Source organism: Macrotis lagotis, chromosome 3 (genome assembly GCF_037893015.1).
Source record: "Macrotis lagotis isolate mMagLag1 chromosome 3, bilby.v1.9.chrom.fasta, whole genome shotgun sequence".
Lineage (NCBI taxonomy): Eukaryota > Metazoa > Chordata > Mammalia > Peramelemorphia > Peramelidae > Macrotis > Macrotis lagotis.
The window spans coordinates 229,453,966-229,480,925 of NC_133660.1; the positions used below are offsets into that span (position 1 = coordinate 229,453,966).

General features: G+C 39.4%; 1 protein-coding gene and 1 long non-coding RNA gene across 3 annotated transcripts in view; one reads left to right on the forward strand and one right to left on the reverse strand.

Annotated features, from left to right (window-relative positions):
• The first annotated feature begins 211 nt into the window (after window positions 1-211).
• LOC141518255 (uncharacterized) lies at window positions 212-4,535 on the forward strand. Its single transcript, XR_012477130.1, has 4 exons — window positions 212-319; window positions 530-584; window positions 3,726-3,824; window positions 4,451-4,535. It is a non-coding gene; the product is annotated as an uncharacterized LOC141518255 (long non-coding RNA).
• Window positions 4,536-6,972: 2,437 nt separating this feature from the next.
• The window catches only part of PDE6B (phosphodiesterase 6B), an 85,652-nt gene continuing 65,664 nt past the window's right edge, over window positions 6,973-26,960 (reverse strand). The window contains exons 18-22 of one of the 2 annotated variants that reach the window (XM_074227525.1): window positions 21,505-21,568; window positions 20,835-20,909; window positions 12,820-12,903; window positions 11,751-11,836; window positions 6,973-7,084 (exon numbers count right to left, since the gene is read on the reverse strand). In XM_074227525.1, coding sequence (XP_074083626.1) covers window positions 6,988-7,084; window positions 11,751-11,836; window positions 12,820-12,903; window positions 20,835-20,909; window positions 21,505-21,568 — 406 coding nt within the window. In that variant the 3' untranslated portion in view covers window positions 6,973-6,987. Of the gene's footprint in view, window positions 7,085-11,679; window positions 11,837-12,819; window positions 12,904-20,834; window positions 20,910-21,504; window positions 21,569-26,960 lie in introns of both variants that reach the window. The other variant, XM_074227524.1, reaches the window with a different exon arrangement.

Here is a 26,960-nt window from a genome sequence, read left to right on the forward strand (position 1 = left end):
ACTCGCGACGCAAACCCGTGCCGGCGGCGCGCACGCCGCTCCGGCTCCGCCCCCTTGCTCCGCCGCGCTCGCAGGTCAGGCTCCGCCCACCTGCCGGCGGCGCGCACGCACGCACGCCGCTCCCGCCCCGGCCTCCCGCCCGGACGGGCTGGCCGCTTAGGCCCCGCCCCCCCACCGCAGGCGCACGCGCTTGCTGCGCTCTCGTTTCTTCGACCACGCCCCTTCCGCCTTCGCTCCCCAGCGGCTGCGTTTTCTGCTTCCGGGTCGAGGGTTAACGGGAAAAATGGTGCCGCCCGTGAATGTCTCCCCGCTCATCAAGGTGAGTCTCCCCTTTGGCTTCACCTCAGGCCTCCGGGGGGAGGGAGGGGGGAAGAGGAAAAGGAGGCTCGCGAAGGGCGAACCCAGCCCAGGGGCACCCCCTCCCCCCGAGTGTCCGGGCCCCGCGCGCGGGGGGGAGGGGGCCGCGTGGGGAGGCACGCCCCGGGCCACGCGCGCGACCCCCCGTGTCTGTGTCCTTGTCTCCCCGCAGGTGGGTCGGTACTCGGCCCTGGTCTTGGGCATAATCTACGGATCGAAACGCTATGGTGAGTGACCTCTGACCCAAGGGCGCCCCAGCATTTGAACCCAGCACCCGCCCACCCCCACCGCTCCACAGAGCTTTCTTCCCTGCACTAAAGTTTTCTTCATCTTAAAATGTAGAACATTAACTGCCCCTAAGTCTCCTCTTCCCTAGAATGGGCCACTCCGGCCTCCAGGGGCTCCCCGGTACCTGAGCAGAGGTCAGGCCACTACACCTGCACCGCCCTTTCCCTATAAATAGTCTTTTCTTTTTTTAATTTTTAATTTAATTTATTTTTTTTTATTTTTTAATTTAATTTACATTTAGTTTTTGCAAGGCAGTGGAGTTGTGACTCGCCCAAGGTCACACAGATGCTAAGTATCAAGCGTCCGAGGCCAACTGTAAGCTCTGCTTCTCCTGTCCGCCTTAGCTGCCCTTCTGGCCTTTATCAATCCTGGATGGGAAATCCGTTTTGGAAGCGGAGAAGCCTTGTACAGGCAGCTTGTTGTGGGCAGAACCCTTCCTGGCAGCGCCACCTCCAGCTGCACCTTACCGCTCTGAGAGACTTCCAGGCAGGAGTTGATCAGATTGGATAGAAAGCCAGCAGAGCCACGTTTCTGGGTTTAAAATTCCATATATTTGTGGCGCAGTGGAAAGAGCACCAGCCCTGGAGTCAGGAGTACCTGAATTCAAATCCAGCCTCAGACACTTAATAATTACCTAGCTGTGTGGCCTTGGGCAAACCACTTAACCTCATTCCCTTGCAAAAAAAAAAAATTCCATGAATTTGACTACAGCCACTTACATACTCTTCCAATCCTTGCAGTAATGATTTTTTTACAAAGCTGAGCCTCTCTCTTCCAGTCTTTGCTCCTGTTCTCACTTACCCTTACAGCCTCTGGCTAGGAAAAAGATTCTAGGGGATTAGGGTAAGTCCTAACTTGGGGCTTTTTTTCAGTGTTCAAAATATTTGGAGGGGCAGCTAGGTAGATAGATCACCAGCCCCATTCTTGATCCTTTCCCTAACTAATGTTTTTCCTGGACAATTAAAACCATTAACAGTTTTGAAAACTTACAAAGTGAATGTATTTATCTTTTAGAATAAAATAATGTAGGGCAGCTAGGTGGCTCAGTGGATAGAACATCAGTCTTGTAGTCAGGAGAACCTGAATTCAAATCCAGCCTCAGATTCTTACTAGTTACCTAGTTGTGTGACTTTGGGTAAGTCACTTAACCTCATTGCCTTGCAAAAACAAAACAAAAAAAGAATAAAATAAGGTGAGAGGCTAGCCCCAATGTAGAAGAGTACCAGTAACAGGTACAGCCAACCTGTGGGAGATGCTGATAGTCTTGGCTCACATTCATCTATATATGGGGTCTCTAGAACCATAATTTCTTTTTCAGAAATGTATATGCATTTGTGTACATGTGCACACAAAATAATAAACAACGTATTCACAGAAGTACCCATGACTTACCTGGACATCATTTTGAATAGAATCCAAGTACTTGGATATCAAAATGGTGCTAGATGTCAGCTAGCCCAGGCTTCATGCTCTGCTTGAAGGAAGGTAGAGAGACTGACACACTGGGAGTAAGGAGGAGGAGTAAAGATAATGGCCAGCATTCATCTAGTACGCTAAGGTTTGTAAAACCTTTGCCTGTACTATCTATGTTTGTCTCACAACAGCCCTATGAAGTCAGGTGCTATTGTTGAACTAACTTTTCAGTTGGGAAACCCCTAAGAAGTTAAAAAGTTTTGTTGGACTCACACAAGTGTCTCTTCTGGATTTGAACTCAGGGCCTCTTGACTTTGAGTCTATCAAAAGGTAGATGTGTGGGGGCAGCTAGGTGGCGCAGTGGATAGAGCACCTGGCACCCTGGAGTCAGGAGGACCAGAGTTCAAATCCGACCTTGGACACTTAATAATTGTGACCTTGGACAAGCCACTCGACTCCATTGCCTTAAATAAAAAGTGAAGTGTGTGTGTGTGTGTGTGTGTGTGTATTTGGGGGTGTTTCCCTCCTCTGTTCTGCCCTCTGTAACCTGTCTAGTTCTTCAAATCTTCAGGAGGGTGAGCTTTTTGGGGTCTTGCAAGGCATTGCATTCCTTGTCCTAGGACCTAGGCCAGTGGAACCATGATATTGGGGAGAATCTATTTTCCAAATAGATTAAATCTGTCTGATTTAAAAAAAATCAGACCCTTTTAGAAGTTTCAAAGCCTGGTTCCAATTTGCAGAGAAATAACTTTGGCATAAACACCAGTTACAAATATGATATTCAAGTGAGGTTTATTCCTTCATGAGTTCATGACTTTGGTTTCTGTGTAAGTGTGCAGCCCCGAGAGTCAGAGGAGCCTTACCTCAGTGTAGGCTGTTGAAACCTGGGCTCTGGCAGAGGGGCCCCCAGACCAACAGTGTCTGGGCCTGTTATTGAGAGACCCCTGTGGAAATGGGGTTTGTGTGTCCCCCTGTCTGCTCCACAGCTACCTGTGATTTTGGCCAGTACATGACTCTGTCCCGCTCTGATCAGCTGCCCTTCTGCCAAAGATAAGCCAAGGACGGGGTGGACAGGAAGGCTCTTGATGCTCCTGCTCTTCCATGCTTGTATCTCTGTAGAGTTTTCGATTAATTTTAAGCAGTTGACCAATGTGATTTCCCCCACCAGCCAACTGTCCTTACTAGTTTAAAAGTTACATTTTTATGAATTGGTCAAGACTCTTACCTAGACATCATTTTGAATAGAATCCAAGTACTTAGATGTCAGAATAGTCTTAGATGTCTTAGCTAGTCCAGGCCTCAGCTCTGCTTGAAGGAAGGTAAAGAGACTGCCACTGGGAGTGAGGAGAAGTAAAGATAATGGCCAGCATTCATCTAATACTCTAAGGTTTGCAAAACCTTTGCCTGTGCTATCTTGTGTGTGTCTCACAAGAGCCCTATGAAGGCAGGTGCTATTGTTAACCTAACTTTTCAGATGGGGAACCCCTATCTGAGAAGTTAAAAAGATTTATTGGACTCACACAGCAAGTGTCTCTTCAGGATTTGAATTCAGGTCTTCTTGACTTTGAGTCTATCGGCAGAGCCTGGGTTTGGGTTGGTGGATCTCTGATGACAAGATAACATTCTATTTCATTAATTGTCAGAGGGAATTTTTTTTCTTGAAACAGCTTATCTAAAGCCCCGGGCAGAAAAAGAACGAAAGCTTGCAGAAGAGCAGAAAAAGAAGGAGGAGGAACTGAGAAAGGCTCAGCAGAAACTGGAAGAAGGTGATCAAGCAACTATATGGTTTTATAACTGAGAGCATTCCCTCTCTCTCCCTTGTATAAGAAGAATAGACTGGAACTGCCCAACCTAGGGTGGGGTGAAGGAGGGACTGGATCTTCATTTGGGAACAGATAGAGTGGTGACCATAGGGAACTGTTGATCCTGTGCAGAGAGAAGGAAAGGGACTGTCCCTTCCCCAGAGAGGCTGCAGCTAACTCTAGATCTTTCTCCTTAGGGTCTTGTTAAGGGATTTGGGCCTTAGAGACTCGCTGACTGCTATTTTTTGCTTAGGGTTTGCCTGTAATGACCTTAATTTTCCCCTTTAGTTCAAAGGATAATTTTAAATTAACGAATCCTTAAAGGGTTTCACTAAAAGAGCATGGCCAGAAATGTCAAGGAATTGTGGTATTTTCTACCATCCTTACTCATCTAAACGAAATCAGATTATTTGGAAATGCTTTCTAAAGAAAGCAGTTGACATAGAAAATAGATGAGCCCTGTTTCTGAATTTGATTTAAAACTTACATGGAGAATAGACAATCTGATATATGACATTTTAAAAAATTACATTATTGATATGGCTATGTTTTATAAGGTAATAACTTGTCCTTTTTTCCCCCCATTCTAGCCCGAGGTGACACCATATTGAAATAAAAGATTTGCGGTGTTTTCTTTTGCAAGAGTTCTGGTCTAATAAAGTTTTCTGGGATGTATTCAGTGTTACAGATCTTTCTTGCTATTTCCAATTATAGATGAACTTGACATATAGGACTCCTGCCCCCCCCCCCCCCCCCCCCCAGTTCTTGTGTCCCTGCTGCCCAGTGTTCTGTCTGACGGTGTTAGGGGATGAAGGGTGGTTAGGGAGGAAGATGAAGTTACTCTTGAGGTTACCCCAGAGGTCAGCCATTCTCCATTTTCTTCCCATAGTAACATGTTAAGAACTTTTCTGTCCATGAATCCTTGAACCTGTTTATATGCCTAGTCGGTGACAGCTGGGTCCCCATTCGATTAAATTCCATTGTAAGCCCTGATGTTGAACCCTTTTTGGGATGGGATATTGCAGCTCCCCAAATCACCTCATTGACCTCTGGACTGTCCTGCCTCACAGTATTTTCACTTCTCCAGTGACATCTAATGCTAGTGTGGCTGCATTTTCCACAAGTCTTCATTGTCCTTGATGAAACACATGTGATATTTTTCCTGCCCCATTACGATCTTTTGGGGTGTGCCTACAATGTTCTCCATTGACCTGATTGCCCTTCACAAATCCCGAGTTCGTCTTGTGTACCTCCAGACCAACCTGGGGCCCCATTGATCACTTCTCTGCAAAGTACCTGTTTATTGAAATAGTTTTTCACATTTAATACTGTGCTTTATGGTTACAAAGTGCTTTCACAGACCTCTCAGAGCCTCACAACAACCCTGTGAGGTAGGTAATGCAATGTAGATTCCCATTTTACAGATGAGAAAACAGACCAAGCGATCTGTGCCCCAAGGTCATGGGGTTCTATGATTGGAGCTCAGGGCTCCCCAGTTCTAGGGCAGGGCCGCTACCACCACCCGGCATCTTCTCACAAAATTGTTTGTCACTCACCTCTTTGGGAAGACAAACCAAAACTTGCTTCTTAAACATGCTAACCAAGTAGGTTTCAAACGTTTATATACAATTTATAAACATTAAAGCACTAATTAAACTAATGATGATCATGGTGTTCACCCACCATGGGAAGAAAGAAGCATGGCGGCACTTGTTACAAACTACACTCTTAACTACTAAGAGGAATTTACTACCTTTTAACAAATGGGCACTCGTACCTCTAACCCTCCCTCAGCTTATTAGTGAGGAACAGGGTGCTAGTTGAACTCATACCACTCCCCAGTGAGGGGAAGACCTCACTGCCATGGGGTGGGAGAACATATTTTTCTGACCTCTTCATTTCTTCCTTGGTTTTTAGGGACCACATCTAAGTTACAAGGTCCCTGTGACTGTGGTAGTGATGAAGTGTCATTTATTTTTTATTTTTTTAGGGTTTTTTTTTTGCAAGGCAATGGGGCTAAGTGGCTTGCCCAAGGCCACACAGCTAGGTAGTTACTAAGTATCTGAGGCGGGATTTGAACTCAGGTACTCCTGACTCCCGGGTGGTGCTCTATCCATTGTGCCATCTAGCCACCCCAGAAAGTGTCATTTAGATAAAGGGAATTAGGGGTGGCTAGGTGGTGTAGTGGATAAAGCAAAGGCCTTGGAGTCAGGAGTACCTGGGTTCAAATCCGGTCTCAGACACTCAATAATTACAATTACCTAGCTGTGTGGCCTTGGGCAAACCACTTAACCCCGTTAGCTTTGCAAAAAAAAAAAAACAACCCTAAAATATATATATATATATATATATATATATATATATATATATATATTAAATAAAAGGAATTATCTAAATTGATTCTGGTGAGTTGTTATCCAGTGTAAGCTGAGCTGTGTTGCTGTCTGGGATGTTGGAAGACTTCCCTAGAGGAAGGTCTTCCAGAGAACTGATGGGAACATATGGATGGAAATCCTATAGGATGAGAAAGCATAGCTGGGGCTGCAAATTACTGTTAGAGGACTTGATGAGATCATTGTTCCACTGAAAAGAAATTAAGGCAGCTCTCAAATGGTGATGAGAGTGAGGGTTTAAAGCCTATATACTATGGATTGTAGGATTTTCATGCAAAAAACTCTCAGCTTTGGTTTTTCCTAATAGACCAGATGGGACAAATGTGTTTTTCAATGGACTTACAGCTTTAGCTGCACATTGGGTTTCAGTGTTTTGGTTTCACCTGGAGGAGTTTGTCTATTTTATGTAGAGCAGAAAACAACTTAGGATACATCTCTGTGTGTGAAGTCTATGTACAGACACACAGCACCTAGAAGCCTTAGGGGAAGGTAGTATCTCCTAAAAATCTAAAACCTTTTAAAAATGTGCCAAATTGAACTTTTAGTTCTTGACTTTACTGTAGATTATAAAAATAACTGTAAAACCAGTACATTTTTTTTACTTAAAAAAAATATTTGGGGGAGGGAATTTTTCCTTTGAATTTCCAGAAACCTGCTTATCTCTGCATACTGCAATAAAAAATCTCAGTTCTGCTGTAGCTTCAGAGAGGCGCCGGGGAGATAGGAAGACTCATTCATCTGGCTTGGGGCATCAGCATCAAAGGGGTGTTTAGAGGATGCAGCAGGTAGATGACTGTGGAGCTGGGCCTCCATTGCAAATCTCGGTACCAGCTGCAATGAAAGGAAGGAAAAAAAGTTAAAGTCAGAGGTTACTTGTTTTTTCCTTCAGGGTGAGTGTTGGACTGGTCAGGGCCCTCACTGGCCCCTCAGAATAGAGGTCACTTTGCCACAGTCAATAAAGGGCCAAGTACCTGATGGACAAGGAGTTCAAAGCTGATTAGCCCTACTTGAGTTATACTTAGCTTCAGAAATGAACCCTTCTAAATATAGGTACCACCTTATAGATCTTTATTTCATATTATCTCAACAGCTAAGCTTCCAAAGATCCCTTACAAATAGAGGAATTTCATGACCATCTTTACCTAACAATTGGTATCCCCAAACCCCTCTTTAATAAAACAAAAAACAAGACACACAAAAAACTAAGAAATAAATTGTTATAATGAATTCTAGATAATAATAATAATTAATATTTAGATAGCACTCTGAGATTTGCAATCCTTTACAAATATTTCAATTTGTCTTCACAACAACCCTGGAAGGTGGTTGCTTTTATTAGGCCCATTTTACATTTGAGGAAACTGAGGTAGACAGGTTAAGGGATTTGCCCAAGGTCACATAGCCAGGAGGCATTTAAGATTGCATTTGAATTTAGGTTTTCCTGGTCCCAGGCACAGCACTTTTATCTACTATGCCTCCTAGCTGTCTCTATTATTGTGATTACATCTAGATCATGTTATAGTGGGATTGTTAGAGTGAAATCATGTTCCTGTTGTGCAGGATAAAATAGCTTTAAAGGGATTTGAAACCAGCAAAGGCAAGGAGAATGCCTGGACCCATCACTCGTAACCTTTGCATCTCTGAGGCTAGTGGTTTTGTTTTGTGGGTGGTTTGGAATTTTGAGTTCTTTATATTTGGCAAGGGTGATTACTAAGGGCAAAGCTAAGGGGCAGCCGATTAGGAAATGTTAAGCAAGATAAATGATCAGTCAAGGATTCAAAGACAAATCAGTTTAATTTGTTCTCTAACAATCCTGGTTTGTAAATAACTGCAATCCCATTACTTTCTTTCTAGAAGAGTCACTGCTATCTTGGCAGATCTCAAGATAGGGATGTTAAAAACTTGGTAGTTATTAGATCAATCAGCAAAGCTCTGAGTCTGTGAACCTTCTGCCAGGAAACAAATAATTTTTTTTTTTTACATGAAATGCTCGTCAGTGATGGTTGCTATTTGGAAGAAGATTGTTACCCATGCTGTACTGATCACATACTTGCCTTCATTCTACTGTGACTGTTCTATTAACATTTAATACATTTTAACTTGGGGTAATTTAACTTGAAATGATGTTTAATTTTTTGGCTGCCAGGAATCTAGTGGTGGGTAAACAATCTCAGTAAACAGAGGTGGGGAATGATGAACAGGGATTTATTTATTTATTTTTTGACATTGTGATCAAGGGTATTTGTAGACTATGTCTATTAACTGTTTAACATGATGATTGTTAGCTGAGTTATCTCTGCAAACCAATACAAGTTGACAGTTAATAATAAAAGTAATAAATAACACTTATTCAGTGCTTAAAGGTTTGCAAGTGTTTTAAGAATATTATCTCATGTTGTTTTTACAACAGCTCTGGAAGATAGATGATATAATTATCCCCATTTTACAGATGAGGCATGTGAGGCAGGTAGAATGTGAGGCAGGTAGAGCTTAAGTGCCTTGCCCAAGGTCACTCAACTAGTAAGTATCTGAAGCTAAATTTGAACTCAGGTCTTCCCACTCTATCCATTGTGCCCTTGATCTGCATCATGATCACAAATGGGCATACTGACAAGGCCTAGAAGAGAGGATTGGAAGGAGGAAGGTAAAGCAGTATGCCCAGTCTCCAATATTATTAGGAGCACAATGCTGGAATAACCTAGGCAATTCCCCATTAGATTGAAAGCTCCAAGGGCAGAGGCTATCTTTTGTTATTTTTTGCATTTTCAGTGCTTAACACAGTGTCTGGGACATAATAGATATTTAATGTTTGCCTACTGATTGATTGAACTGGGAAAGTCCTAGGAAGAGCCATGAGGCAGGCAGGGTGGGTGGTACTCTAAGACAGATGATTCTCTTCCTGGTCACTAGTGTATTGCATCATTTCCACTCTCTGGACCTTAATTTCTTCCCCAGAAAAATAAGGCAGTGGGGGAGTTGATTTAGATTGTATCTCCAGGGTCCACTTCAGTGTGGTATTTTGTGATTTCTATATTTTTCTTTGTGACTAGGCATGGCGGAAAAAAAAGGGAGAGATGTGTTATGTTTATCTTCCTACCAGAGACAAATTAGACTGTGTTAAATAAAAACTGTTCTCTCTAATCTTCTTCAGTTTATCAGAAGGGTCAAAGAGTTTCTAGTGAGAATGAAAGAAATCTAAGAGAAAAACTAGAAAGGAAGAGACATCAAAACTGTTCTTAATAGATTCAATTACTAGTAGAAGAATGTGATGCAAAGTTGCAGATGGAGGGGAAAGAATTATAATATTCAGAGCTCTTCCCATGGATGTTCCTTCAACACTCTGTAGAAGTCACAGAATAATGAGAAGCATCCCAGGATGACTTTTTCCCCCCAACTCACTATTGAGTCTAGGTAAAAGAGACACATCTTAGTGACTACACTCTGTTGAGGAGTAAGGTGGCAAAATGGTAGCATATAGATCTGACAGAACCAAATGGGAAGAATGATGTTTCACTGTGGTTCTTGTTTCTAGAATAGGACGGAAAACCTGTGGAGTATAATTAATTCTGATAAGAATGCCTCATTTTTGCTGAAATCTGTGGGGATGAATAGTCTCACCAGAAGAAATCTGAAAAATCTTTTTAGAGATTGACATCTTGGGCAGAAAGCTAAAGGAAATATTTCTAGCTCTTCTTCCAGTTAAGAATTAGAACTTGGGAATCAATGAATGGATAGAGTTCTGGGACTAGAGTCAGGAAGACCCGAGTTCAAATCTAACTGCAGACTATTATTGGCTAAGTAACCTTGGGAAATCACTTAACTGCTGACCATTTCAGTTTCCCCAAATGTAAAATGAAAATAATAACAGCACCTACTTCACAGGTTGGTTGTGAAGATCAAATCAGTTAATATTTGTAAAACATTTAGCACAGAGTTGGAGATTAATAAATCCTTATTCCTTCCTCTTTGGAAAACAAAGGAGGAGCAGCTCAGCTTCTGACTATATATGCATTTGAGAAAGAGTTCTATTTATAAGAAGTCACATTTCAATAGCAGTTTAAAGTTTACAAAAGGAATTCCTTGATATACAACCTGTGAGGTAGGATCGTGTTTATTATTATCCCCATTTTACTGAAGAGAAAATAGGCCCTGAGAGGTTAAGTTATTTACTAAGATCTCATAGTTTGGAATTAAATGTTTAACCTGGATGTGAACCCCATCCCCCCAACTACAAATTCTGCATCTTTCTACTCCACCACTGATTCTAGACTGTTGGATTTTGAGTCAGAGATGGAGAATCTCTAGTGAGGGTCAGAAAATAAACACTTGTTTAGAGACTTCCCAATTTCATAGAGAAAGTTTTAATTAGAACATAGAAAGAGAAGGGGGGAAAAACCCATATCACACTATAAAAGTGATATTATGGAAGACAAGAGTGATAGAGATAAAGAGTAGGGAAGGTGCAAGGTCATTCACAGTCAAAAGTTAACTAGGAAGAAAATTTGAAACCATTTTTGAGACCCTAGATATCCATATACAAATTTGGGTTTATAAGGTGAGTTTATGACCTTGATATAAAAAAGCAAGTATGGCAGCAGCTAAGTGGCTCAGTGGATAGAGTGCTGGCTTTGGAGTCAGGAGGACCTGAGTTCAAACCCAGCTTCAGACACCTAGCTGTGTGATCTTGGGCAAGTCACTTAACCCCACTGCCTTTCAAACAAAACAAAACAAGAAATAAAAGTAAGTATGACCTGGGAAAGATCACTGAGTCATGGTGGAAGGTCACTGCTAAGTAGAAACATGTCCAGAGAATATGCTAGGAGGATAGAAGGACTAGAGACCATCCCATCTCTATAATGCTCAGTGCCCAAATCCCTGATGATTATATTTCTCCTTTGTTCTCAAAGAAGAGCATGACATCAAGGAAGTGATGCCATGACAAGCAAGTGAATTGGATTTGGATTTGGGGATTGCTGTGCTAAATCACCAATCTTCCCCTCTCTCCCAGTCTTCTGACTGGGACCAGATATAATCAGGATGACTGGATATCCCTTAGTATTTAGTCAGTGGAATAGTTGAGTGACATTACTGTTTTCATATGGAAGAGAGATGAGACTTATTCAAGCTTATTCTGTGGCTTTGAGAGACAGAACTAGGGCTAATGGGTACAAGTTAACAAGAAGTAGATTTTGTCTCAGTATAAGGAAGGCAATTAAAGTGTGATCTGCCTTATTAGGTAGTGAGCTTCCCATCACTGGATATCCAGTCAGAAGCTGGCTATCCATCAGAAATGTTCTATCAATGATTCTTACACAACAAGGGAGGGTGGCCTTCCAAATTCTGAGTATCTGCACTGAATTCTTATTGATTTTTGTCTTGAGGGTGTCATAGTATTTATTAGTCAACTTCAACTTGTAGTGCAGTACCTTTCTTTGCTGCAATTTTCTCCTCTTCTTTTTTCTTTTCTTCTTCCAAAGCCTTCACTTTAGCCTCATACTCATCAGCTAGGGCTTTCCACTCCTTCCTGTTATTCTGCAGTCTGTCAAACATAGGCTGGATTTCCTCATGGAAACGTGAAAACTCCTGAGTGGAAGAGAGGATAGGAAATAAGAGGTCAACATTCATGAATTGAATCCTGAATGTTAACCATCTTTTAAATCTTCATTCTACTGGGGTTTTTTTCCTGTTTGTTTTTGGTTTTTTAAACATAGTTCCTCAAAGTAAAAACCATAATTTGACAACCCATGGAGAGGAAAATGCATGCATCTTCTTACTGAGGATCTGAAGCTCCAACACCAGATAATCAATTATAGGCAACAAATATCTCCCACAGTAGGTGTGAGACTTCTCCAAAGTCAGAGATGATGTATTCTTTGTCCTCTACAGTGTAGGGTAAAGGGGAACAAGGGAAGGGAGGATCACTCAAGGCTTGAAAGACCTTTTGATCCTTCGAAATTTATTAGATCTTACTGGCACGTATGATAATGATGACCACCCCTTTAGAAAGGGCAGAGGATTTCAGTAATTCTTTCCACCCCTCTTATAATCCCATCCCTCTCACTATCCTTTCTTTCCATCTCATCCTCATGAACCTTAATCATCTTCATCAGGCATTGTCTCACTCCCGTCACTGTTCTGCCCTAACACTGACCTGTTCCCCTTCATTTTCCCTACTCATTGACCCATTTTCCTCAGTCTTATCCCTCTGTAGTCCCCCTTTGATATCCTATTCTTCCTTACACCATAGACCTCTTACTGAAGGACAACAAAAAAGATTCAGTTGAATATGTTGCCAAAACTTGAATAAAGAGGGCTGATTCTGAAAAATACTTATCCTTCTAAGTAGATAGGTTTGAACTATTGTTGCAGAATGCAGCCTATCTTTTCAAACACAGGCAATGTTTTGGTTTGTTTTGCTTGAAAGTATTTGTGTTTCAAGGGAGGGTTCTATGGGATGGGGAAGTCAGTTCTTGGGAAGTAGAAGTAAACAAAAAAGATAAAATTTACCATCTTTTAAAAATATGGAGAACATCCCTCCCTTTGGGGAGAACTGATTGTGTGCTTACCTTATATACAAATGTACACACAAAGTCAATGAACCCCACTTGCAGCTTAGGCAGCTCTGCAGCTTTGTTTCTGTCCATCATGGGCTTGGTGAAAAGAGAAAACAAGTTCAAGTGAGGACACAGGGTTAAAGGCACAGCCTTCATTATTCCCACTGTAGCACAGGCCTCCAAAGCAAGTCCCAAGAGCCCTGGCACTAAGCTAACTGAAGACACGCATTCCTGCTTCTCTAGACCTTGTCTGGGCTAAAATCAATGCCGCTTTTTTACATTTATGATTTTTAGCATCCAACAAAATAGAATTGTCTATTATTTTTAAGTGTGTACAAGAGTAGTAGTCTGATCAATCTGAGACCAGACATCTCTATTGAATCAATCAACCAATCAAGGGCATTAGACTAGGTGTGAGATATCCTTGACAGTCATTAGATAAAAGAGAGTGAAGGTATGTTGGGTCTGGCTGAAGAAACTCAGTGATATCCCTGTGGGGTTTTGCATAAAATGACAAACCAGTTGGAAAGGGGCATTCAAGCAACAGACAGCAGAGCTCCTAGGAAGGAATCTTTTGGTGGAAAGGAGTGCCCTTCTGTCTCTTTGCCTGCCCCTTTGATTAAGAGAATTTGGGAGCTTTTGGGAAGGACCTGGTAAGGCTGGTCATTGGATTTGAAATTTCTCATCAATGAGTTGGTAGTGTCATTGGAACTACAACTGAGTCTGCATCATGAGCCAAGGATAAATTAGATATAGAGAGGCAAGGCAGCTTTAGGACTTTCAAAAGAACTCAATAGAAGATAGGGTTCCCAAAGGGAACATCTTAAACACTTCTCCAAAAGTGCTTCCAGGAGGTGTTATTCCTTTGCTAAATGTGCTTTCTAAGCTTATGGCCACTTTCCTTTGGACTCCATATATATGGTTTTTGTGGGAGAATGAATCAGATTTTTTTGTGCCAATTGGTTTTACTGTATCACCTTAGTAAATGCCTCTTTCTAAAAACTAATTGTCTGAGTAATTAATATTGTTTAATAATCAGTGGAGGAAGCACATCATTGGGAGTTGGGGTTCATGAGTTATAGAATTAGGAAATATACCCTGCCTCAACCCTTCAAGAATATCCCTAGAGCCTTAGGAAAGAAGTATCAGCCTGTTTCTGGAAACCAATTTAATAGTCTGAGTTGGGGGTGGGGGGTGGGAGAGCAGTTTCAGAAATTGTAACTATTCGACAAAAGGGCTAGTTGAACAATTGGAGACCAGTGATCTCCAAAGTGGGGTGGTTGCACGACTTTTTGAGGCATCCAATCAGAATGTGGTTAGATGTCTCATTCCAGTATCTCTCCACTAGCTATTCAGACCTTTCGTCAATCCAATTTACCTTACCTGCTTCATCCCTAACAAGCAATATTCCCCTACTCCATATACTCCCACAGGAGGCCTCCGGAGTGGGGGGGTGACTACATAAATTCCCAACCTTTTCCATCTGCACTGAGTATTAGACCTTCAGGGTGGTTATCACCCAAACTAGGCTTTTGAAATAAAAATGCATAGGCAAAAACTTTCCTGTTATTGGCACTTTTGGAGGACTTTGTTATGGATCAGAGCCCTCTTCTCATTTCAGTGAGTGAGACAAACTGAATAAGCAGATGTGAATGTATCAAAGAACTCGTTACATAATCTTTCCCCTTAATCTACCCTTCTTTTTTGTGTCCCCTTTTATATCCAGATGACCATTATTGTCTTCCTTCCTTCCACTCTCCTTCCTTCCCCTCCTCCTTCCTTCCCTCCCTGCTTCCTTCCCTCCCTGCTTCCTTCCCTCCCTCCTTCCTTTCTTCTTTCCTTCCTTCTGGGAATAGTGAGTTTTATTCTTTTAAAATATATACATATATGTATGATGTATGTAATTGATTTGAATTGGTCACCAAGTCACTTTTCATATAGAAAGCCTCTGCTTAATGAGAACAAATTAGCATTTGTAAAAGGTGAACCTTGTCTTTAAGAACAGATATAAACTTAAATATAAAAATGTCAATTTAAGAAGCATAGGTTTGCCTGTTTATCTTCCGAATCCCATCAAGGTAGCACCTACCTACTTGGAAGGAGAGGATTCCTATTGTAAAGATCTTTAGCATTACTGATAGGGCACTCCTTTTATCTGATGTCCAGTTATGCATCCTCCTGAGTTGCCCCCTCAATCTTGAGTTGTCCCCACTTCATCCTAAATTGGGGGCTGTTCCCTTCTTTGATTGGACAAACAAGAGGTAACTTCAGATCCCACCTTCTGATATTCAAAACTATAAAAACCCCAGTGTAGGACTCCATTTTGGGGTTTAGCTCTAGTCAGGGCCCCCTTGTCTTCCTGCATAATCAGCAAACTTAAAGAAATACAAATAAATGTGTATGTTAATCTAATTCTGTTTTGCTCCTTTTTTTTTTTTTTTTTTTTTTTAGGTTTTTGCAAGGCAATGGGGTTAAGTGTCTTGCCCAAGGCCACACAGCTAGGTAATTATTAAGTGTCTGAGGTCGGTTTTGAACTCAGGTACTCCTGACTCCAGGGCCGGTGCTCCATCCACTGTGCCACCTAGCCACCCCTTTTAGGAGGTTTTGCTCCTTCTTAAGGAGGGTTATGTTTAGGGTTAAAAGTCACAGAAGACCCCCTTCTCACTTCCTTTCTACCTATCTCTCTAGTGTAGGCTCTCCACTTCTTTATTTTTCTTGATTCTTCACTAACTGCTCTTTTCAGAGTTAACAACCTCTTAATCGCCAAATCTGATGATTCTTTCCCTCAAAGCCTCATCCTTTTTGACCTCTCTACACTTGACACTAGAGATTCCTTTGGATACTTAACTCCCTTCTCTCTAGGTTGCTGCAAGCAGCATAAGTGGGCCACCAAAAAGAAGTCTCATACTAGAACATTAACAAAATTTTTTTAATTGTTCAAACCTGTTTTGAAATATTCCAAATAAGGAGTTTTATTGGATTCTGAACCCAGTTATTAAAACTAAAAAAAAGCAATATCTTCTGAATATTTTTCAAGAAAAACCAAATGACTTCAGGGAAGATGGAAATTCACTCACTAAATTTCAACAGAAATCTTTGCAAAATTGGTGGATAGGGCTTAAAAATGATTTACTAAGTACAGTCAACAAAGCACTTTTTCTAGAGACGTGTATCTTTGTGAGCTCTTTTCAGCTATGACAGTCATTAAAATGAAAATAAATTGCTCTTAAAACCAGACCCTCAAATATCTATAGCACAATTATTAAATCAAGTTTTTCAAAAGTAATGAATCATTTTCAATCACATTACTCTCACTAAAAATATTATTGATATTCTTACTGAAGACAAAAAAGATTTGTACTATTAATAAAATGCTTTATTCACCTATATATCATTCTTGAAAATGTCATTTTGTGTAAGTTTTATAATATACATAATTATCAATAAAGAAGTGTGTTGTATAATTTGTAAATAATAAATATACATATTTGAGTATCATTATCAACTATTTTTTTTCTGATAGAAGCATGTAATCAAAAAAGTTTGGAGATTACTGTTCTAAATTAATCACATTCTTGAACTTCTCTATTGAACTCTGACCATTTAATACGGATGTGTTTACACATGTTATAATCAGCATTCATAAGTTGTCCTATATAGAGACTATTGCATATATGAACTTCCACGAGTCTAAAATGTCATGAATTAATTTCAATTAATTTCTTGCGTGAAGGTGCAATGAATAGAGCACCAGCCCTTGAGTCAGGAGGACCTGAGTTCAAATTTAGCCTCAGACAATAATTACCTAGCTGTGTGACCTCAGGCAAGTCACTTAACCCCATTACCTTGCAAAAAACAAACAAAAAATTAATTTCTTGTGGGAATAGTCCCTTTCAATGTTACCTGCCTTATGAAAGATGAAAATAAATTAAGAATATATCTACTGCTATGCAGATATCTGAAAAGTTAGAAATCCCCCATCATGACCACAGCTTACCTGTGAGAAAATTTTGATTTGTTTTGGGAAAGCATCATCTATTTTCTCCATATAGTAAGAAAATCTACAGTATACCATACTAAAACTTTTGTTTCTCTCCTTTTATTCTCACACAAATGTCTCACTATAATGATTTTCCTTCCCACAAGTCCTTAGTTTTACCTGCTTTGATTTATATGTCTTTTTGTTAACTCATTTCTCTCCTTCTGGGAAATTTTCTTTCACTGCAGTAGTTAAGGAGTTAACTGGGTAGAAATGTCTAAGCTTGGGTACAAGGATTTAAAGTCTAATTATAGATCCAGAGTTTAATGGAAACTTAGAACTGTTCTCTACTCATATTGTCACTTAGCCCTGGTCTGGAAGAGAATGCCTCACTGTCCCAGAGATGACTAATTATGTGAGATTTTGACATCCTATCCTGATAAAGGGATAGGGACTAAGCAATCAAGGGGGAAAAAATACTTCAGAGGGATGAGAGCCTGAAGAAGTATCTGTGTATGAGTTTGGAGTTTTGTTGGGCAAAGCTGCCATCATTATCATTTGTTGGTGTTGTTGACTTCTTTCAGTCATGTCTGACACTGTTTTGTAGTTTGGGGAGTTTTCTTGGCAAAGATATTGAATGGTTTGCTATTTCTTTCTCCGGTTCATTTTATAGTTGAAGAAGCTGAAGTAAATAGGATTAAGTGTCTGGTCCAGGGTCACACAGAAAATAAGTGTCTGAAAGGAGACTTGAACTCAGGAAGATGAGTGTTCCTGATTTCAGACCTGGTCCTCTATCTGCTCTGCCATGTAGCTGCCCCATCACCATAGGTACAGACATAAATATATGTGTATAAATATATACATCCATACATTATTGACTTTATTGAGGTAAATTTCACTATAAAGTTTGATAAAATGTGGCACAGACTTCAGCATTATTGTATTAAAGCTATGTATTAACCTAGGAAATATTATTACTTTTTACTGTATTTAATCATTCCAGCAAGTAGAGGCATCTCCCCACTGATTTCTTCCATTGGGGTTTTATAGTTTTCTTTGAATGTACTGAATTAAATCAATACTTGTGGATATAATGCTTTTTTGTCACCAGTGTGAACAGAAATTTTCCTCCATTGTATTTGCAAGCCATGTGTCATGAATGTGTGGGAGTGCAATTGATTTTTGTGGATTTTCTCATCTCTCCAACTTTGCTGAACTCAATTATTTTCTTTCATCATCCTGAAGGCTGATTCCTGGGATATTCTTGCTGTATAATCAGATCACCTACAACAGGTAATTGTCTGGCTTCTCCTTTTCCTAGCTATTGTTTATATTTTCTTTTTGGCATAGATGGCTGAATTTAAGAGACTGAAAGACAAGTTCAAATGCCACCTCTTTGTGACCATGGACCAGTCACTTAACCTCTCTGAGCCTCAATGTCCTCATCAGTAAATTGAGGATAATAATAATGATATCTTTAGTGCCTACCTTATAAGGTTTTTAGACTTACATGAGATCATGTATGTTATGGTGTCTACTATGTATATGTGTGTTATCACTTATCTCATAATTTTGATGTTCAGATAAAAATGATGGTCCTATAAATATTATTTATAATAATTAATTTAATCCTCCATCATCACTAGCATCAGTACCAAAATATTTAGTACTAAATTAAATTGAAAGATTTGGGACATCCTAGTCTTTTTAAAATTTTGAAAGAGAATTTCTCTTGTGTTTCTAAATTCTCTGTAATGTTGACTCTAGGTCTTGAATATCCTATATTCTTTGTCATGTCAAGAGAAAAACCCTCCATTATCAATCTATTTTTAGACTTTTAATCAAGAGCAGACATTGGATTTTGTCTAATGCTCTCTTATACTCCGTGGAGACAATTATAAGATTTTCATTACTTTTCCTGTTAATGTGATAATAGTTTTCAGGGAGCAACTCTACTTGGCCCTAGGGGAAAATTGTTATAATGTGCTTTTGTGTTCTGTCTGCTAACAGTCTACCTAATTTTTTTTATCTACATTTGCAAGGGAAACTGGCCTGCAATTTTCTTTTCTGACATTGTCCTAGAGGGCATAATTTTGCTGACAATATTCAAGTCTCAATTATTCAGCCTTGTTTCAAGGATACTAGATGACAGGATTAGTTTGTAGGTCATTCTGCTCTGTTCTAATTTCATTTATCTTACATTGATTTTGTCTTCCCCCAAACTCCACTTGGTGGTAACTATATTTATTAGAAGTCACATAGTGCCTTATTTTGTACCTCTCTAATATTAAATATTATGATTTTAAGTATTTGTATTTTAGCCCTCTGCTAGGGTATATGTTTTTTGAAGGCAGGGAGCAGTTATTATCTGCCTAATTAGATAATATATGTACAAACAACTTGCTAACCACCTTCACCTCCCTCACCCCCAAACATGGCATGCCAGTGAGAGGATTGACTCTGGAGTTGGAAAGAACAGGATCCAATTGTGCCTCTGACAAACTATCTTTGTAATCACAATCAAGTCATTTAATTTCTCAGTGAGTATTCTTACAACTCAGACTGTAAATTACTGAGGACCTTATGATCTGCTTCAGTGGGGGGAATTTCCATACCAGGAATTCACAGCAATGAAATCACAAGACCAAAACAAGAACAATGACAAAATTTTCATCAAAATCTTGTTTTAACCTCAGGCACTAGCCTTACTGTAGAAAAAGGAATTCTGGATTTGCAGTTAAATAACCTGAGTCTGACCCCAGTTCTTACTGTGTGACCACCTGCAGGTTTCTTAGCTTCTCTGGATATCAGTTTACTCCCCTGGAAAATGGGAGGTTGGACTAGATGATTTCAAAGGTCCCTTCTCCCTTTGAAAGCCTATGATTTATGCTTCAAAGATACCTTTGAGGATCTTTTTTTAAAAAAATTCTATTTATTTAAGGCAAGGGGGTTAAGTGATTTGCCCAAAGTCACACAGCTAGGTAGTTATTAAGTGTCTCAAGGCAGATTTGAAATTAGGTTCTCCTGATTCCAGGGTCAGTGCTCTATCCACTGTGCCACCTAACTGCCCTCCTCTGAGGATCTTAAAAGTAGAATAATGTTATTGAGGGAGATGGAGTTTCTGCCTCCTTGGGTTCTCCAGGCAGAGGCTGAGATGATAACTTGTTAGGTATGTTATAATGGGGATTTTTTTTTTGCATATACAAGTTGCATTAGATGGCAGATGAGAAGCAAACAACCAAACCAAACCAAAGAACTCCAAACTCACAGGGGCTGAAGAGCTGTCCGTGGTTCTGACCCAGACTACCTTTCCTCTGATCAGTTCTTGGCTTGTGGTTTTAGATGCCAGACTTTTAGTTGTTCTTGCTGGATTCTTGATCCCAGTTGTAGTACTACTCCTTACCTGCTGAACCTGTTGTTCCTGCTGTGAGTGTTATTTTAGCCTTAGATCTGCTGTGATGTAATCAGGGCTGATCTCCTCACCTGTCCAATCATGACTTCAACTGAAGTCCTGTGCAATGTTATGTATTAAAAAAGTAATCCAGTGTAATGGAAGGAGTGCTATAGTTGGCATCAGGAGAGGCCTTCATTCAGTTTCCAGCTTTAATACTGAATATCATTGTGTTTCTTGGCAAGATGCTCCATTTCTTTGATGGGCTCTCCTTCTGTCTTTCTCAGATTGTGACCTCCCTCAGGACTTGGCCCAGGTTGGCTCCTCTGTTTCCCTAGATTATGAAGTCCTTAGAAAAGGGCAAAAATTCTGTTCTTATCCATCTCCCCAATATCCTTTAGTCAGGAGATTGCACAGAGTAAGGCTGGGTACATAGCAGGTATTCAATACATAAGAATGAAATAGAATAGCCTTACAAATTAGTCCCAGCATTTAACACCATAAAAGTAAGTATGAATAATTAGGATTTAGATGCTAGCAGTAAAAATTATGCTGAGTGAACCTCAAGGGATACATAGGAAGGCTGGCAGGGTCTTTTTCAAATTTAAAATTCTGCTTCTTTATTCTAGATGTGTGGAATGCAGATATAATACTTACAATTGGCTGCTGGTCAAGTACTGTTCTCTCCAAGTCACCCTGTTCCCAGAATTCAGCAGCCACCAGCAGTGCTACCTATGCACCATAGGGAAGAGAATTTAATCCTGGTAGATTAATATTTACCTAGAATCATTGCAAGCTTTCCCCCAGTCCATGAAACTTTCTCTGCTCTTGACCCCTGGTCTCTTCTGCCTGGTAACTCTTTCCCCCGACTATTAGAATGGAGTTAGAGCTCAGTTAATGTTGAACATGAAGCCTAAACAAGCATGAGACTTACTGCCTTTGTGGCAGTAGTAGTTGTGGAAATGGGTGTATACTCTCATGTAAAAAAAAAAATATATATATATATAAATACTATGTGTATATACATATCTATATACCATCACATATGTGTATATATGTACACACACATATATATACACATATTATACACATTTAGAAGGTAGAGTCACTGCCTTAAGTTTATTTCAACACCATCATCTACCCAGATTTCCTCTTTGGAGATATTATAGAATAGTGGTCATCTTATGGCTGTCTTATAGCAGCTTCCCATCTATTTGGGATACAGTCTGAATATTTTTTGGTGGGATGATATTCAGGATACTATTGCTTTAAACGTTTTTTAGTTAATGCTTAATGCTTTGCAAAGAATAAGGTATCAGGTTCTGACCTTACTCTGGACTTCCCATGGTTTGGTGATGGCAGACAAGTCACATGCAGTCATCATCATTGCCCTATAAGACAGCAAGGGCAGCATCAGAATCTACCCTCAGCAATGCCTAGTTCTACTCACACTCTACCCATGTCCTCCCTAAGAGAAAATACAAGCCCAACAAGGAACAACACCATTTGCAGGCAAATTCCCAATGTTCCCCTAGAGAAGGCATCAATCACTACTGTACCCATTGTTCATTTAATGGTCATCTACATCCATCACTCATCTCCTCTAACTCATTGTTCAACTTTCATTAATTCCCCTACTTCAATTCAATTCAACCTTTAGGAAAGGCCTATTTTGACTTTATGTTCAAGATTTCTCTCTACCCATTGCTCAACCCCTCTACTCTCAGTTCTTTCTGCATCTCACTTCTCCCAGAGAATTATAGTCAGAAAATATCAGAATGTGGAGAAATCTAATCCAACCTACTCATTTTATAGTTAAGACATTTGAGGTCCTAATAGACAAGGGTACTTGTCCAAAGTAATCCATTTAGTTGTGGTAGAACTGAGATTTGAATCCAGATGTCTCAACAACCCTTCCCACTGTACTGTGATAGGAGGCATTAGAGGAAACTAGGTGGTATAGTGGATAGAACACTTGGTCTGGAATTCCAGAAGACCCAAGATCATATCTAGCCTCAGACATTTAATAGGTGGGTAAGTCATTTTTGTCTGCCTCCATTTTTCTGCTTCCCAAGGTTATTCCCAGGGTTATGTCATAGATACTAAATAAACAGTTGCTCCTTTATTTCCTATTCTGATGTACATCATGCCACCTACTTGTCTCACATGCATATGTCCCAGGAAGAGAGTTTGAAGAAAGAGGTACCCCTGCTATGTCTTTGTCAGACAGAACTGATGACAACAAAGAATAAAAGAGAGACTTTCTATTTATTTCAGAAGTTCCAGAGGGAAGAAGAGGTATGGAAAGGAAGAAGAGGAAACCCTGGGAGAGTCCCTAGGAGGAATTATTACTATATTTCATTTTATCAAATTTCATCCAGAATTAGATTGTATTGAGATTTGGGGTTGGGGAAGGCAGGGATAGATTCTAATGCTGTCATCCCAGTGTATTAGCTATTTCTCCAAGCTTTATATCATCTGTGAATTTGATAAGCATACTATCTTTGCCATTATCCAAGATAGTGAAAAAATATTTAACAGAACACTATCAAAACAGCTTCCTAGAACACTCCACTGAAGACTTCTTTCCAAGTTGATGGCTAATGGTTACTTGTTGTTCCACAACAAAAACATGAATAGCTTTGTCAAAATGCTTTTCTAATATCTAAGTTAACTCTATTGATGGCATTCCCCTTCTATCTAGAGTCTAATAGCTACCCTCCAAAAGGAAATATATTTAGTATGTCATGACCACACTCAACTCATTCACTGGCATGATGAAACCATGTCGATCTTTGTGATCACCATTGCCTTTCTAGATGATCATTATCCCTTTAATTGTTGAGATCTTTTGGATTTCTATGTTCTTATCTTGAGAATGATATTAATGAAGTCAACAGCACCATTTCACTATTTTGAAGGCCCCTTTATTATAAGTGAATGTCATGAGTTCTCCTTGAGCAGAGCTACACAGAGCCTCTGAACATGTGTGAGTGTATGTGTGTGTTTATGTGTGTGCACACATTTGAGAGACAGATAAGACACTAAAGATCGAGCAACTATCTAGAATCAGACCAATGGAATCCTGACAAGGAGACATTGCCTAAAGAAGATACTGACAGAAGGAATAAAACCAACTCACCAAAGACCAATGTCATGGGAACTGAGAAGAAGGACAGATCCTGATCAGAATAATTTTGATCAAGCGGGGTTTGAACTGAAAGTAGGGGGGAGAAAAGAAAATTGGCTCATATTTTTTTCCATCAGGCCACAGACCACATGAAAGTAGCTGATGTGAAATAGAAAGAAGAATTTGAGTTGAGAGATTTCAAAAAAAGTGGGAAATAATAATAATAATCAGAGACTCAGAAATCTATTATCAGTTACAGATGACACAAAGCTGTTGTTGACAGATAACCAACATGTGGGATGTCAAAGTCAGGATTCAAAAAGATTGTGATAGACTAGAGAATTGGACTGAATCTAAGAAAATAAAATTCACTAAAGATCAATATAAAATCTTATTGGGGTACCAAAAATCCCAACTTAACAGGTACAAATGAGAGAAACATGATGAAAAAGCAGATATTATGAAAAAGATCTGGGAGATTCGAATGTATCATAAATTTATTATGATTGTTAGAAGTGGGATGTAGCAGCCAGAGGCATAATTTCCAGGAACAGGAAGGTAATAGGACCGCTGTACTCTGCCCTCATCAGATCTCATCTGTAATATTGTGTTCATTTTGGGGCTCCATTGGTTTAAAAAAGACCGATAATTCTGAAGGATTTATCATGAAAAATGCTGTCTCCATATAAAGAATCTTTGGAGTATAATTGCAGATCAAAGCAATTTTTTCTTTATTTTTCTTGTCTTTTTTTATCTGTGTTTTTATTTCACAACATGACTAACATGGAAATATGTTTTGCATGACTGTCCATTTATAACCTATATAAATTACTCATCTCAGTGAAGAGGGAATGGAAAGGGAGGGAGGGAGAGAATTTAGAACTCAAAATTTTAAAAAAGGATGTTAAAATTGTTTTTATATGCAATTGGGGAAAAATAAAAATATGAATTTAAAAAAGAGACATTGATAGTCAAAGAATCTCCAGAGGAGATCGAAGGATCTTGAACTCATGTCATATGAGGATTGGTTGAAGGAACTGTAATGTAAAATGGAGGGAGGAGGGAGTAGGAGTGACAACTCTCTCAGTATTTGAAGAGCTATCATGGGGAGGGATTCGACTTGTTTGGTTGACCCAAAGGACAGAACCAGGAGTAATGACTAGAAATTAGAAGAGGGCAAATTTAGGTTGTATATCAGGAAAAGTTTCCTAACAACTAGATATATTAGAAAATGGAATGAATTGCTTTCAGACCAAGGCTGTCCTGCCATTTGTTGACTGTCTCATAATGGGCTTTACTTTCACAGACTTCTCTTAATGTTTTATCGGTCATTCTCAAAGATCATAACATCAAGGAGGTGATGTCATAACAAGCTCAAGCATTGGATTTGAGTGAGGGGGGCCATGCTAAGTCATCAGACTTACTTTCTCCTCCAGAACCATCTGGGTCCAGTGACCAGATATGAATCAGGATGATAGGAGATAACCTTGGATGAGAGGCAATCAAGGTTAAGTGACTTGCTCAGGGTCACACAGCTAGTGAGTGTCAAATGTCCTCTGTGCTACCTAGCTGCCCCTTATACTCCTCTTGAGCTTTCTCGTCTCTAGATTAAACATATCTAGCCCCTTCAATGAATGCTCCAGTATCATGATGGCAGCTAGGTGGTACAGTGGATAGTGTTAGGCCAGAAGTCAAGAAAACTTTGGTTCAAATCTTGCTCAAAGACTTACTAGCTATGTGAACCCAGATAAATTACTTCACCTCTGTTTGCCTTGGTTTCCTCATCTGTAAAATGGAGATAATATTAGTATCTACCTCCTAGAGTTTGCGTGAGAATAAAATAAGTGACAGAGCATAGTGCCTGTCACATGGTAAATGTGATGTAATACTTATATATGTAAATAATATGATACATTACCTATTATTATATAAATGTTAGCTATTATTATTATTATCATCATTTTTGTGTCAAGCCACCTTACTATCTTGATATCACCTTCTTTCAGATGTACTTTAACTTATGTCCTGTGATGCATAGAACTGACACAATACTCTGGATATGGTCTGAGGGATTGGGGAGGATCACCTCTTTGGTATAATTTATGATAGGCTGCATGAAACAAAAATCAGAATTAAAATAGCTAGGAGAAACATCAATAATCTCAGATATATAGACTACACCACTCTAATGGCTAAGAATAAAGAATTAAGAAGTCTCTTACTGAAGGTGAAGGACCAGAGTGTAATAATTGGGTTGAAGCTTAACAACAAAAAATAAAATCAAATAAAATCTTGGTAACTGGTCTCATCACTTCCTGGCAAATAGAGGGAGAGGAAATGCAGTGTCAGATGTTATATTCTTGGGCTCAGAGATCACTGCAGATGGCAACTGCAGCTTTGAAATTAAAAGATGTTTGCTCCTTGGAAGGAAAGGCATGAGAAATTTGGACAGCACATTAAAAAACAGAGACATTACCTTGCTATCAAAGATCCAATAGTCAAAGTTATGGTGTCCTTGAGTTGGACCATAAGGAAAGCTAAGTGCCACATAATCTATTCTTTTGAGTTGTGGTGAAGGAGAATTCTTTTGAAAGTCCCTTGGACAGCAAGAAGACCAAATCAGTCAATACTTAAAGAAATTAATTCAGATTCTTCTTTGAAAAGACAAATACTGAAGTGATAGCTTAAATACTTTGTTCATATCCTTTGGAGAACCTGATTTTGGGAAATATTGAAGGCAAAAAGAAAAGGGGATGGCAGAGAATGAAATGGATAGATAATGTCATGGAAATAAAAAATAGAAGGACCGAACATGCTAAAGTTTATGGAGTCATGAAGAATTAGACACAACTGAGTGACTGAACAATAACAGATATGACTCATGCCTGGAACATAACTTTGGAAGGAAATATCATGTTCAAAAAGAGCAATTTCTTAAAGCAATCGTAGTATCATTCTAAAGGATATCCCAAAAGTCAGTGCAGTTTTTTAAGTTTTTTTTTTTAAGATCTAAAAGCCTAAAACTACAGTAAGACTTTTGTATATTAAGAAGTACTATATGAACCAGAGGGAAAGCAAGATGAGAAGTATTGGGTGCAGTTGACAGAAGGAGAAACAGAAGCAATATTGAATTTGATCAAATAATACGATTATATTATATTATATTTTTCAGTTGATAAATCGAGATCTCCTATGATTCCTATTTTGTCTCAAAACCCAGCTTTCATGAGCATAGATTATTCTTGTGTTGCCACTAGCATTTGAGGAAATACATCAATCAACTTGAGGTATGAAATCAGTGGAAATAAAAATTCATGTTATTGAATTTATTCACAAAATTGTACTCAGAGGTTTGAAATATATTGTCTAAGACCCAGAAAGGCTCTGCTAGAGGAATTATTTGAGTTATAATCAGACATTGTCTTATAACATGACCTATTGCTTTTCTAGCTCCTTTGCTCAAACTAATACTTATTATATGGATCAGATTCTCCTATGGAGTGCCATGCTCTTACAGAATGGCATTTGATGGAACTCATTTGATGATTTTTGGCATTGATGGCATTTGATGTGTTCAAAACATGTATATCACATCCCAAAAATCTTAGATCAATTTAAAGTTTTATTAACTTTAGAAGTAGAAAGGCAAACTT